At 42.4% G+C, this 14678-nt stretch overlaps 1 protein-coding gene across 3 annotated transcripts in view; it reads right to left on the reverse strand.

Annotated features, from left to right (window-relative positions):
* Window positions 1-1518: 1518 nt before the first annotated feature.
* LOC129638918 (fibrous sheath-interacting protein 2-like) overlaps window positions 1519-14678 on the reverse strand; it is a 73884-nt gene continuing 60724 nt past the window's right edge. Inside the window, exons 16-21 of one of the 3 annotated variants that reach the window (XM_055563659.1) lie at window positions 12140-12628; window positions 9595-9695; window positions 8137-8183; window positions 6018-6061; window positions 3894-3960; window positions 1519-1574 (exon numbers count right to left, since the gene is read on the reverse strand). In XM_055563659.1, coding sequence (XP_055419634.1) covers window positions 1537-1574; window positions 3894-3960; window positions 6018-6061; window positions 8137-8183; window positions 9595-9695; window positions 12140-12628 — 786 coding nt within the window. In that variant the 3' untranslated portion in view covers window positions 1519-1536. The remainder of the gene's footprint in view (window positions 1575-3893; window positions 3961-6017; window positions 6062-8136; window positions 8184-9594; window positions 9696-12139; window positions 12629-14678) is intronic. The other 2 variants (XM_055563663.1, XR_008708091.1) reach the window with 2 other exon arrangements.

Consider the following 14678-nt stretch of genomic DNA (forward strand, 5'->3'; position numbering starts at 1 on the left):
ACTTTTTAATAAAAACAAAGGCTTATGTAATATCAGTGCTTGCCATTATTGTAGATCTTTCAAAGCTAACTTTAAACTTATGCTGCTGCGTGCGATGAACTTCAGTATGTAAGGGCAGAAATGAGATGAAGGCAGTGCAATTTAGGTATATGTGATATTTGGGCAGAACTGCCTGCCATTCTATTTACTAAACGTCACTTAACATTTCTGGACTATAGGTACAGCATAAAGGAAATTTACTTTCATAGAAATAGTTCCCTTGGGCATTAGTATAAGGCTGAGACCTTCCACTGACCTAAATTCCTGGATAAAGCTGGGGTATGAGAATGACTAGTGAGTGATCATCTTCATGTGTTGCTGTCTCCTGGAAGCCGTTTCTAGCCAAGCACTGCTTGAGGCCAGCTGGCAGATGCAGGTTCCAATTTTCTGTTTGTGATTCCCTGACTTTGGTGTTCTCCATGGGGCTTATCCTTTCTCCATCAATTGAGTTTCGACAAGTGCAGCGGCACAAATATGGCTGGAAACCATGAGCTCCTCTCTGGCCACACTGGTGGTTCATGTCTCTTAAAGGGACCAAGAGGATGCCTGGAGGCTTCAAAGCCCCCCTGAGGAGTTAGATCTCTACACGTCTTTGTTTGAGGATAGACTTTGGAAATGAACTTTCGGGGAATCCTTCAACCTAATTGGAATTGGCTGCTGTCCCTGAGGCCTTGTACCGATTAGACTAGTGCTGTCTGATAAGGCAACCACTAGCTACATGTGGCTATTTAAACTGAAATAAAATGGAAAGACTGGGTTCCTCAGTCACGCTAGTGACAATAGCCACGTGGGGCTGGTGCCTCCTGTACCAAACTGAGCAGATACAGACCATTTCCATCATCGTAGAATGTCCTATGGGCCAGAGCTAAATTGTTCAGGCGTGGCGGCAGTGTATGCAGGTGTGTGACCTGAGGGGATAGCCTTCCCGGTGCCGTCAAGGCCTCCCTAATCCGAACGGTCCTTTGAGGATTGTCTGAATTCCAGTTCCTCCAGCAAATGTATCCTGACCACTCCAGCCCACAGCGATGACTCCCTTCTTTGAACACCTAGGGTGCCTGAAAGATGTGATGACACGTTGTTTTACTGGTATCACACGTTTGCTTTGAAGTTAGTTCTCATCTTCCCGGCAAGGCTGCAGGGCCCTCAAGAGCAGAGCTTCAACCCCACACTGCCTGCTAGATGGATCTCTATGTGACACAGAGCTGCTCTTTTCATCCCAAAATGCTTGTCAGAAGCATTTATCAAAACCCTCCTTTTCTCCAACTGCCTGTTTATGCTTTCTTTGCTCTTATTTTCAATATAAGAATCAGTGTGTAGGACACAATGTCAGCTTTAACAACCGTTTATTTTTTGAGGAAGGTCAACATGCTTACTGTTATTGGGTATTACAGTCTCAGTTTCTGTTTTGGTGAGGGGGTGAGGGTGAGGAAGGTTTCGGAACACTGGTGTTAGATTCTTGAAAACACTTGGGAGGAAGTTGATATCTTCCTCATCATTTCAGACCCATCTAGAGGAAGTATGGGGCTTTTCAAAGTCTGTGAACAACCAAAAGAGAAATGTGATCAGTTACCAGGCTTTCCAATTGCTGTCAGGCCCCGGGGAGTGATCATTTAGGATTCAGAAATAAGTAGTTATATCATAGCTTTTGTTTTTAAAAGTGCTTTCACAAAGAGTATTTTGCTCCTTCTGACAGCCTTGGGAAGAAAGCAGGAGAAACCCAGTGAAGTCAGATGCCTTGGCTAAGGTCACATGGGTAGCCTGATGAGCTAATTCCACACAAGAAGGTAACTTTCAACTCTCAACAGTACCGGTGTCCATTTCAAAATGTCCAGGCAAAAGCAGCTGCGCACTACAAAAGGCTAGCATTTCTCTCAGTCTGGGAACATTTTCAGTTGTCTGACCTCAAGTGATCTGTTTGTTGTGTGAGCTATACAGGACTTGTGTGGCCAATAAAAGTCTCCATTTGGACTCATTGTTCTATACCACTTGTCTTGTGCAAAGGGCTCTTAAAGCGTCTAATAGTTTATGTTAACAAAATGACTGTTGTATCTGTAAGGACAGAAATGAGCATTTACCTTTGTTGCTGATGAACTGTGACAAGATGTCATAAAAAGACACAGGGCAGTAAAGAACATACCTTCTTATTTCTAGTAAAAGACAGGGTTCTCCTAGACCTCTTGCAAATCCTCAGCTTTTCTCATTAGCAATATAACCTTAGGAACCTCAAGGATCTATGATTAAAACTAAGGTAGCAGATAGCAAATTTAACCGCAAATAAAGTGGGGGGTGGGAATAGTTTAGCTCTTCAGATCAATAATGCAGTACTGGAATGTGCTGATAGCTCAAACAAAATAAGAACAACCAAGAAATTAATAAGGAAAAAGCCAAAATTTGCAAAGGCAAAGGTAAAGGCTTGAATGGAGAGATCTCTTCTGAAAAAGTAAGACAAAGACAGTTACAGAATTCAAGCATATACTGCAAGGCCACATTCTGAAAATCTTGAGGGGAAAAATAAAGCTTTGTTTTTGCAATTTGCGGGTCTTGTTAAAAATGTAGATGCCTGGCCACCATTTCCAGGTCTCCTTCAAGACACCCTGCTGCTGCTTTGATCTGCTTTGTGGGCAGCACCATGGACTTCACTTGGTTGGTACTGGTCACTCTCAAGAGAGAAATGTACCTGGGTGTTTATGGCCATGACACATGCCAAGGGCTAGGGAATGACACGTCGTACCATGAACTGATTTTGATTCCCCCAAAATCCTATTCGTGAAAAATAAGCTGTAATGAGCCTGTGTTGGTCCAGAAGTCCCCTCTTTTGGGGTGGGTTTTCCTAAGCAGGTATCATTGTAATTTCAAATTCAATGTAAATTCTCCTCTGTGGGGAGCTTTACTACTTTGAGCACCTTAGCACAGGGTGAGCCATTTCTGCATTTCTTCCTCCAAAAGCCCTTATCAGAGCAAAAATAGGTTATCTGAACTGCTTCTCAGTGAACTCCTCTAATGTGTGGAATGTAGGGGTTGGGAGGAGGCGTCCCCATCAAACTGAAGTCACAGAAGAATGGGATTTTACTCTTTGACTGGACATGCTACTTGGAAACCTAGATGGGATCTTTTCTACTTATCACTAAACTCTGCAGGAAGTTCCTGGTCACCGCTTAGTTCTGAGATGTGACCCCTGTTTGGCAGGAAAAAGAATATGGGAGAGAGCCTCAAGACCTGTGATGTTAGAGCCCTGGCTCAGCCACCTGCTGGCTGTGCCACCTCAGGCAGGTCATTTGCCTCCATTTTCTCCTCTCTGAGAGAGAGCTTCAAGACTTGCAAGGAAGCATGGTATGATAAGCTTTAGTGACTGTTACCTTGTCGATATAATGGAAATGATGCTTCACAGGGTGGATGTGAGAAAAGCACTTAGCAGAATGCCTGGTACATGGCCGGTCCCTAATAAATGTTACTCCCATGACCAGGAACTGCCTGCAGGTTTAAGTCAGAGAACTGCATAATAACCTGCAAATTGCAATCTACATACATACTAAGGGAGAAGGAAATGGCCACCCACTCCAGTATCCTTGCCTGGAGAATCCCATGGACAAAGGAGCCTGGAGGGCTACAGTCCATGGAGTCGCAAAGAGTCAGACACAACTGAGCGACTCACATACACACACACACACACACACACACACACACACATACATACTAAGTCATATTATCTCATCCTCATATTGGTGGTGGGTGGGTGTGCTGCAAGGCAAGGCCCATTCAATGTGATGGGCAAGGGGGGGTGAATGATCAAAACTCCTCTATGTTCAAAATGACATAATTGAGAGCTTCATTCTAAAATGATAAATTTGTTGTACCTGAAGTGCCATCGTTTGAGGAATATTGGCTGGTCCGGTCACTTCTGCATTGATAGAGGGTGAGAAACTGCCAAGACAAAGGTGAAATACTAGCTTAAGCCTCTGCCCTTTGATGGACAGCGAACACTAGAAACCCTGAAGGGAGCACAACCATGGTGGCATCATACATAGTAATCTCAGGGCCCCTCAGTCTCAAAGAATTATCTTCTGGGACTTTGGTTATTCCTAGGCATGACTTCTCATAATTCTTGCTAATTAGGACACCCAGGATTGGCGCCAGACTCAGACAAGGGCTGCCCCTGGCGGATAATTTCAAGGGCTCACGTGTCCCAGGTCACAGAACAATGTCAGCCATGCTGCCCTTCCCCTCCGGGAACTTGGAACAAATAAAACATTTTCGATCCTTCTCTGAGCAAAGCTAATGATAGTGGAGGTCTTAAGGGAAGGAGGAGGCAAGGGGAGGTCCATTTTACTACCCCAATCTTCTTTGAAATAATTCTTAACCATTGTGAGGTCTGGAGCAAGAAAGTGGTAGTGTGAGGTTGCAGCAGCCTGGAGGGGGCAGGGCGGAGATGGTGGCTCAGGTGCTGGCTTTGCTCTGTGGACCTTCCTCACCCCCTGGAATGCAGAAGCAGCAGGGTCCCAGAAGGGCCTGCAGTAGGCTGGGGGAGGTGGCTGGGCTAGGTGTGCCATGGTGAGGGCGGTTAAAAAGGATGGGGCAAATCAATGAAGGCAAGATGAGAGAAGCATGAGAGATGAGAGAACTCTCCACACCAACACCTACCATTGGTATGGAGAGCAGAGTATTATGGTGAAATTTTGGATTTGAGGCAGTTTATGGATTAAGATATGGAGGATAGGATATATAAAGGGATAAACTGGGACAGAACAATCTAAGGGACTGGTTCTCAACGTTGGCTGCACAACACAACCATCTGGAGAAATATTACAAATAGGCATGCTTGGACCCCGCCCCAAATGAACAGGAATCCTTGAGGCTGGGGCAAGCATTGTTCTCTTTTCTAAGTTGCCTAGGTGACTCTAGCATGAAGTCAGGTTGAGAATTCCCTATCTAAAGGAAGGAGGGGAAGGGGCAGATGCTACTAAATGGCCAGACACAAGTCCGCTAACTCAGTGGTTCTCAACACTGCCTGTTCGTCAGCATCACCCAGGGCCCAGGCTGCAACCCAGACCAACTGAATCCGAATCTCTGGGGATGGAACGCTGGGCATCCGTTGTTAAAGTTGATTCCAGGCTGCAGCCAGGGTTGAGAACCTCTGCTCTGTGTAACAGTTCCCACACAGGGCTGTCCATCAGCTTCATGGGGGTAGGAGTTGAGGCCCTCCTGACGTGGTTGAAATTTGACTCTGATGGTGCTAAGGCAGTTATTCTGACAAGACAAGCCCTTGCTGTCATGAAGCTTATACTCAAGTGAATCCTGTGCCAGAGGATGAGGGCAGGAATATTTGACAGCTTTGTTTACTTCTGAATCTCTAGCCCTTGGCACATAGTAGGCACTTGATAAATGTTGAATAAATGACTAAATGGTGACCTAAGTGGTGTGAAGAAAATAACGCAGGATAAGGGGGATGGTTTGTGTTTATGTGTGTGTACACGCATGCTGGGGGATGGTTAAAGTGAACCAAGAGTAAAGCAAAAGTAATACAAAACAGAGAGGAGGATCTAGGAGGAGCTGTAGTTTCAGTCTCCTCAGAGACTTCCTAAGAGGGCTTTAGGTGGAGGGAATTTCTTGGGATCACACTAAGGAGTGGGCCAGATTTTTGGAAAGCTGCCTAGGAAGGGTACCCTGCAAAGCAGATGGAGCCAGCGTTCACTTCCCTCAGCCAGCGCCCCTTCCTCTTCGAAGCATCTGTTCCCTCGCTGCCCCCACCGGGCCCTCCAGTTCCAGGGCCTCACTCCTTGCGTGCCATTGTTCTCAGGTGCTAAGGGGCTTACCCTATGCGCTTAACTCGGGGACAATAACTTCAACCAGAGGTTGGTCCCAACTGGGAGTGCTTCCTGAGGCAACCTCAAGGCATGCCACACCCTTACTTTAAGGCACTCCCTCATTTTTGTCAGGGTTCCACTGGCTCACAATGAGGGGACCCAGTGAAAAATATTTACCTCAAGACTGCTCAAATTCTCCAGACATGGACATTCAAGACTTTCTGTGATCAAAACACAATATTGGAAAATAGTTATTTCTGAGACATATACACATTTTAGCACAAAAATAACCTCAATAATTTCATCAGAGAATCGCAGAAACTAGGCAAGCAGAAGAAACCAAAAGAGGTGAGATCCTCAAATTCAGGGCACAGGTTGTGGGGAAGATGCCTCTAACATGCCAAACTCATCCCATCTAGGGTCCGTTGCACTTACTGAACTCTGTGTGTGGGACCCTCTGCTTCCAGATCTTCTTGTGGTCACTTCCGTCTCATTATTAAGATCTGATGTTTCTAGACTTCTTGGACCAAACTAATCTAGCCAGTCATTCTATATCACTTGGGCTCTTCTTTATTTTTTTTTTTTCATATTCATTCATGAATTTCACAAATACGTACTGAGTATCTACTCTGTGCTTCTTTTGTAGACATGTGGGGATACAGTGAACAGAGAAAAATCCCTGCCCTCATGGAACTAACATTCTAGGGAAGGGAGAGAGTCAATAAACAATTTTTTAAAAAAAGCTTTCAGATGGTACAAATGCTAGGGATAAAATTAAAGCAGGGAGTGCTGGGGTGGCATTGGGGTTTCAGTTTTAAAGAAAAGTGTTCAGGGAATTTTTGACTTCGAATATAATATTTCAGCAAAGATCTGAAGAAGATAAATGTTCATGTGGCGGGAGTGGAGGGATTAAGAGGGATCATAAAGAGAGGTGGTCAAGACAGGTCACCAGGAGGGGAGAATGGAATCCAGACCATGTGTGGCCTTGTAAGCCATTGTAAAGACCCCGGCCTTTATCCTGGGTGAAATGGGAAGTACTTATTCCTATCTAGAATTATTGTGTTTATGTGCTGTACTCAGTCACTCAGTCCTGGCCAACTCTTCACCACCCCAGAGGAAGCCCTATTGTGTTGATATCCCCTTCCCAATTAGAAGGAGGTGAAGACTTTGTCTCTCATTCGCAGCTCTATCTCCACAACTTAGAACAGTGTCCAGCCCGAAGAAAGTGCCCAGTGACTCTGTTGAATGTGAATGAATGCATGAACTGGACAGGTGCAATATTAAATATTACCACAGGATACCTATATCTAAGCGTGACTCACTGCAGTGAAGTTGAAGAAAACAATGACATTGAGTTCAGATTTAGGAGACGTGGGATCTATATTCTGACTGACAGTATGACCTTGGACAAGTCACTTCCCTACCCTGAACCTCAGTCTCTTCAGCTGTAAAATAAGGTTATACCAGCTACTTTCTGGCTCTGACAGCCTATGATTCCATAATACAGGAAACACGCCAGTGACGTATCATCCTCTGACGATGACCTATTTATGGGATTCTGGCAACTTACCTCCATTCTATGATTCATCTTTTAATAAATGTTATTCCCACTCTCAAATGGAGAGGATATATTTCTTGAGTAACTTCTTGAGTGGGTGCAGGCTTGAAACAACCAAGGCCAACTCCAGCTCTGTAGTTGGAGTTTTCAGGCCATCTTTACCGTAAACATGATACCCCTACCTCAGTGCTGTCCCACTGTTAGAGCCACATTGATCCTTTGAGCTTTAAAAGAATAGAGGACCAAACCCAACTCATAAATAAGGAGTCAGTTTTAACAGAGACAGAATTAAAGTGGGGCGCACCCTAGCCAGGATTTAATGCAAGCAAATAAACGTAGGTTTCATTTTTAGCTTTAAAAGCTTTTAAATATATTTTACTGGGGCTGACCTAGTTATACAAAGCAAGCATACCTACTTAAAGAGATGATTAAACCCTAGTAGCATGGGCTGTAGTCTACATATAGATGTGATAAACCTTTATTTCCTGGATATTTCCCACAGGATCATGGTAACTGTAAACTTATAGTCACACTACATACTTTTCGCCACAATTATTAATGGAATCTTACTAGTGTTTCAGAAAAAGCAAACTAGTTCATCACACTAGCTGGTTAACTGACTCAGTATTCTTCCAATTTAGATCAGCCTACTGGAAAACTCAGTATTCATCAATGTGATGAACAAACTCTCTTTTTAAATACAATCTAATTTAAAGTAAGAAAAGAAATCAATCCAACCTTCTGTAACCGTGGCACTTGGATCTGTGGAACTCTCATCATCAAAACTAAAGAAAAGATACAAGACATTTCATTTTCCTTGTATTTTATATGAAGGAATGAATAATTATTAATGAATAATAATGACTGTTAAAGAACCATCTGTGCAAGTCTTTATTTATATAGATGCAAACCTGGCGTGGAATGTCTGTGAGTTCTCAAAATAAAAATGACAGCTACATTGACTTTGGTTTTATATGTTCCCACTTGTGTTATGCAATGATACCAATAGTTGAGATTTGCCTGCAATACTAATTATGTATGTTAAGACAAGCGTGAGTGGAGATAAAGCCAGTGGTGGGCCAGGAGTGGATGTCCTAAAATGGCATCGGGTCAAAAAGAAACCTTGATTTCATGGTGCCAGGTGGAAAAGGATATAGTTGGGACAGGGTGGATTTTCTTCCTTATGCCCTATTTCTCCCATGATACAAAGTGCTACTGTTCCGAACTTATGGTTACCAGCGGGGAGGGTGGGGTGAAGGGGTGGTTAGGGAGTTTGGGATGGACATGCACACACTGCTGTATTTAAAACGGATAACCAACAAGGAAGTACTGTATAGCACAGGGAACTCTGCCCAATGTTATGTGGCAGCCTGGATGGGAAGGGAGTTTGGGGGAGAATGGATACATGTATATGTATGGCTGAATCCCTTTGCTGTCTACCTGAAACTCTTACAACATTGTTCATTGGTGATACCCCAATATAAAATAAAAAGTTTTAAAAACCAAAAACAGAGTGCTACTGTTCCCAGTTTGTGAATATTCTTATGGACACAAGGGCAATTTTAGACATGTTTTGGCTATTCTAGAAAAACTATTAAGACTTCAGTGTACTTTGTTCCTCCCTGTCCCTATAGATACCACATGGTCCAGCCTTTCTCTTATAGTCTTTTCCGACCGGATGGTCTTATCTAAATCTTATCCATCATTTAAAGCCCAATTCCAACTCTAATGCCTTTGAGAATTCTTCCCTGAGTGCTCTAATTTACATTGCCCCTCTGTGTCCTTGGGATTCTTCTGACAGGGCCACCCTGCTGAGCATTTAGGTACATACATGAACTAAGTGGGAACTCCTTTAGGTGAGCCGTTAGTGTGGGGACTGTTGACTCAGAGCCTGTCTCCCAGATTCAAGAACCTAACACATTAAAGACTCAAAGTAACTATACTATAGACCACTATACTAGAAAGCAGATCCCAGGAGAAGAAAGTAGAGACCAGATAAATAGGAATAGGAGAAAAGATGTGAAGGGAGGGCCCAGGAAGTAAACACAGAGGGGAGTTAGGGGAAGGAGTGAGGGGAGATTGAAGGGCTAAACTGGCTTCCTCACAGGTGTACCTGAGAGGCCCATTCTTCCCATCAACGTAATCTTCATTTCAGATTTCTATTTCCTTAGCCAACTAGTATTACTTTGACTGTACCTAGAGAATGAAGCCAGATCTTCTTCATCATTTAAAGATACACTCATCATTCTATGGATGAAGTCATGTGTTGGTTCGGTGCTAGGTCTCATTTCTGTTTCCTGGAAAAATACAAGTAAGACACAAAAGAGTGTGTATAATAAATAAAATATACCACAACATTTCCTTAGTTATCTATATAGCCAGCATTTCTGACCAGGCACACTTTGTTTGCTCATGAGATTTCACATGGCTTTCCAGTAAATAAACAGATCCCAATACACAGAGTTTGTGCAAGGCTATTGACCTGATGATGAGCTCCTGAACTGGCCAGAGTCATATCCCTGTGTTTTGTTTTCTCTGGTTCATTGCTGCTTCTGAGTTAATTGGAAAGAAGTGAAAGTGAAAGTTGCTCAGTCATGTATGACTCTTTGCAACTCCGTAGACTGTAGTCGATGGAATTCTCCAGGCCAGAATACTGGAGTGGGTAGCCTTTCCCTTCTCCAGAGGATCTTCCCAACCCAGGGATTGAACCCAGGTTTCCTTCAAATGGATAATCCATGGGATTGTTTTACTAGGAAATTCTAAATCATGTGTAATCCCCATACATATGAGTAAGGTACGATTTTTGGGGTAGGGCTAACCCAAGAGGTCAGTGAGGCCCAGATCACCACTAGAAGGGTACAGAACCAGGGATAAGAGCTAGAGTTTATGGGCTGTTAACAGGGGGAATATTCAACATATTCAACTAGCAAGCTGGATAAGTAATTTTTAAGAAGATAGTTGGTTAAATAACTTTCCCCAATGTCACATAGCTACTAAGTGACAAAGCCAGAATTCAAACCCAGATAGGCTGAATTTGCATGAATGTTTTTACTCCCCTTCAAGTCCATCTTCTGGTCCTGCCCACTGGAATGGAGTTGGTACACACAAAACTTCCAATGAATATTTACAGGTCAGTGTACCAAACCCCCCCACAACCTATCATTTTAAATAATTAGCTTGTGTTTCTCCTAACCAGTTTCTATTTTCTGTTTTTCTTGTCCTTCTAAATAGCCTAGGACTCTTTCCATGATCTGTTGTTCTTCAGTTGAGGCTCCTGGCTGCCGGGAGCCAGCGTGAGGAACTCTGCCCGTGGCAAAGGTCATGAGGAAGGAGGCTTGGCATAGGCAAAGGCGGGATCGAGCCTCAGGAGTCCCCCTGGAAATTCTCGAGCATCTACCCCCATAACCAGAGTCTGCCTACTTTACTGCTTTGTGCTCTCACCTACACCTCTGACTTTACGGGGGGCTGTCCCCCACCACCACCTCTCTCTGAAAAAGAGTTAACTTACAGCTCCAGCTAATAAAGTTCCTGGGCGTGACAAGAGTGTTTCAACCTACAGACTCCTTTGGAAGTCCTCTAGCCTGCCTGAACAGATTCTTCCGGCCACGTGTGATTGTCCATAGCCTCCCAACCGTGAGAGGCGTGAGATGTTCTAAACTGTCTAAATACAGATTCCTTGGAGCAGTTAAAAGATTGATTAGAAATTGTATTGGTGAAGGGTTTTTCACTTGTTGGGCCAATGTTTGCTGCTAAGTTTCCATATCCCTTACCTTCTGTGTCCCTGGGAGTGTATTGATTAATATAATTGGTGTATAGGAATGTAAGTAGTAGCTTTAATGTTTGTAACCTTGGACCCTTGAGTTAATTCTTTTCTTGTTATAGCCCACCACACCTTTGCCCTATAGGAATGCAACTTTATCTAATGCTTTTGGAGGGTGGTGCCTGACTTTAGAATAATCACCTTTAGAGAAAAATGAGTTTTCTGAAGAAAGGATCTTAAAATGTTAACAGGCCTCCTGGCCAGAAGATGATGTACATCACCTACACTTTTGCATATGATAAGTTTGCAGGAAGAAAGCCTGGCTTACTGCATGACTCTACCCCTTCCCCCATTATCCTCTATGCACAACTTAAGGTATAAAAACTACTTTGGAAAATAAAGTGTGGGCCTTGTTCACCGAAGCTTGGTCTCCCCATGTCGTTCTTTCTCTCACCTTCTGGCTGAATTCCCATCTGTAGCGTGGAGGCTCGTCAAGCCTACTAATTTTGCCTGGGCTTCTAAGATCTGACCAGGGAGGCCTTAGTGTCTCCTCTCCTTCGGGAGAATGGGAGGACGCCTGCGGCCTACGTAGGTGACGCAAATTCCTTGTCTTGGAATTTTATTAGCTTTCCATGTAAACCAACTTATTCAGCCTCTTTTCTTCGCTGAATTTTCTCACTGATTCTTTCTCACTATCCTTATTTAACCACTCTTTATATCTTTAATTCTATTGTATCCTGATCACCGAAGCCATCTCCCCTTCCAATTCCCTGGACCCACCAGGGCTGGACCCCGGCACCTGGCTTCATCTGTTAATCATTTCCCTTTTGTTGTAAATATCATCAGAGCTGGGAGAGACTACTTGGGATCCAGGTGATGCCCTTATCTTCCTACCCAATGTGTATTACTTGGACTAAGTTTGTGAAACTCTCTACCCTTTCTAGAGACACCTGGTCACTGATAGTTACATTTCTCACTTACGCTCAGTTGTGTCTTTTTCTCCCAAGGCGAGTTTGTGACAGTCAAGCATTTTGAGGTAGTTACATCAATGTTAGAATCAGTTATTAGTGTCTGTTCAGATTCCGTCTGTTTTGCTGGTGACACTTCAGTCATTATAGTTACTCTGGATTTGGGCTGACATTTTCCTACTGACAAAAATTTTTTCAGACTGCATTTGCTAACTGGTGGCTTAGGGTGAGCCACTGTGCTGGTAGTGAGCTTCATGTCTTCTTTTACTTGATCTTCAAGTGGGCTTTCTAGAAATTCTTCTTCTTCTTTTACAACCTCTTGTAAAACAACTTCATCTTCATCAGAATCTAAGCTTTCTTCTTTATTTTCTAAATTTTCTTGAATTATTGACCGAATGATTAACCAAATGATAAGATCTTTTTTGCTTTGAACATCTTTTAAAAGCTCCACTTTGGTGATGTCGGGCTTTATTAAGCTCTGAAATGAATTTCTACTAGAAGTCTGGAATTAAAGAGACAGTGAATGTTAAAAAACAATCAACTCAGTCATTTTTGCTGTGGTTCTACTGTATTGAATAGTAAGGCAACTTTCACATGGTTTCTATTTCAATTTAGTAAAATTACTTATCTTTAAGTGCCCTTTACTTATATATTAGTCATATGTTTAAAAGAAAAAATAAATGAAAATCACAAGCAATATTTCCTCTTTTCGATAATTCTTTTTTGCATTCAAGATTAACAGTCCAGTTCAAAGAAGAGACCCTAAGGTTCCTCCTTTTGCTTCAAAGTTTACATTTTACTCATCAAGAAATGCAAAATGCATACTTTAAGTACACTGTTTTCATCATTTGCTTTGCAAGTCTTTTAACAGATTTAGACACGATAACATGTTTTTCTGAACTTCTTACTAGGGAACTAATACACCAATCTAAATAAAGAAATTTTCATGGAAAAGACAAAGTGTTGGCTGACCGGGATTTTTAAAACTGATGAATAATGGCAAAATTGTGAAGGACTTTGAATGTTCACTCCTCACCCCTCCAACACCCTAATCCTTGGAACATATTTTCCAAAGGAAGCTTCAAAGAGTAAATTTTCATTCTCCTCACCTCCCTAGTCAAATGTTACTTTCCATTTTGCAATGTTAAAGCCAGATTAAGGAAGAGACCATTACAGTTAAACAAATAACTTTTCCCATTTCTGTAGCCTTTTGATGATGCCACAGAACTTTTAAGTTAATTTGAGTTATCAATCCTAGATCCCTCTGTAACACTGCAAACCAGATTTTCAGATAAATGCTGCCTTAAAGGAATATCCTTTGTGCAAAACAAAATCTGAGTTAACAACTGGTTTGAGGGGCTCATAGTGAAGCACTCTTTGATTTTCACCCTCTTCCGCTTCTTTGAAAGACATGGGGTGCTCTAGTGCTGCCTGTGCAGAGTCACTGGATTTCTGAGATGAAATTTGTAAGACAGTGCCTTCTGGGAGAGAGTAGTCTCCTTTCACAGCTTGATCAAAATGGCTGAAGGCTTGGGCTTCACTTCTAGGAGATGATGGTTTAAACTCGGATTCGAGCCCTTCCATTGGCTCTATGGTTTTAGTTGAATCTCCGGTAGAGTATCTGACATATGAAGGTACATCTAAGGAAGTCTTGTCCTTTATTTTCATATCTTCCTCTGAATAAGACAACAAGCTGGAGACTTGTGGAGGATCATCCCAGCAGCTAATTCCCTTTGACTTTGAAGTGGACATTTCTGGTCCAGTTGTAAATCGGGAGCAATTAACACTGTAGACATTTTTAGCTCCTTGGAGCAGATTTTCCTTTGCATGGCTTTTGATCATCAACTCATAGAAATAAGTGCACTGGTTTATCAGTGTGCTGATGATCTGACTTGCTACAATGTTTTCTTCAAATATGCTAGTTGAAGATGGTTCCTTGTGCATTTTTGTCTAGTTTGTTCTTAATTATACTAAGCATGTCAGTAACAGTATTAACAGCATAAGTAAGCAATTCTGAATGGAAAAAAATAAAGCTGTTGAAGGCGTTGTTTATCTTTTCCTGGGAAATCATACTACTTGGTTTAGATTCATCAGGAAACGTAGTCAGTGTTTGTAACTTGGGAAATGTTGTTTTCATTGGTGGTTTCTGTTGCACAGCAAAAAAGTTTTCAATAGGTGTTCTCACAATTTCAGAAAAAGCATATGTAGAGACATGTTTAAACTGTAGGTCTGCAAATGACTCTAAGGTGTTCAGAACCCCTTCCAAGATCTCTTGAGTGATTTGGTGGCCAGCGATCCCCAGTGTTTTGTCTTTCAACTTTGTGTTGTAAGTTGGTACATCGTTAAGATTGTTCATGAGGAACCACATTTTCTTCTAGCAGCAGTTTCTTTCTTGCTTTGTAGTGTTTCTTTACTATCCGTTGTGAACATCTGAGTCAAGAAGCACAACTCTAATTTTTCAAATAGTTTTTTAATGATTTCCTGGCCAAATATATTAATTTGTGCTTGAGAATCCTCAACTCTAGAAGCAGCTCTTTTAAAATGATGGTGAC

The sequence above is a fragment of the Bubalus kerabau genome, chromosome X, assembly GCF_029407905.1.
Source record: "Bubalus kerabau isolate K-KA32 ecotype Philippines breed swamp buffalo chromosome X, PCC_UOA_SB_1v2, whole genome shotgun sequence".
Classification (NCBI taxonomy): Eukaryota; Metazoa; Chordata; class Mammalia; order Artiodactyla; family Bovidae; genus Bubalus; species Bubalus kerabau.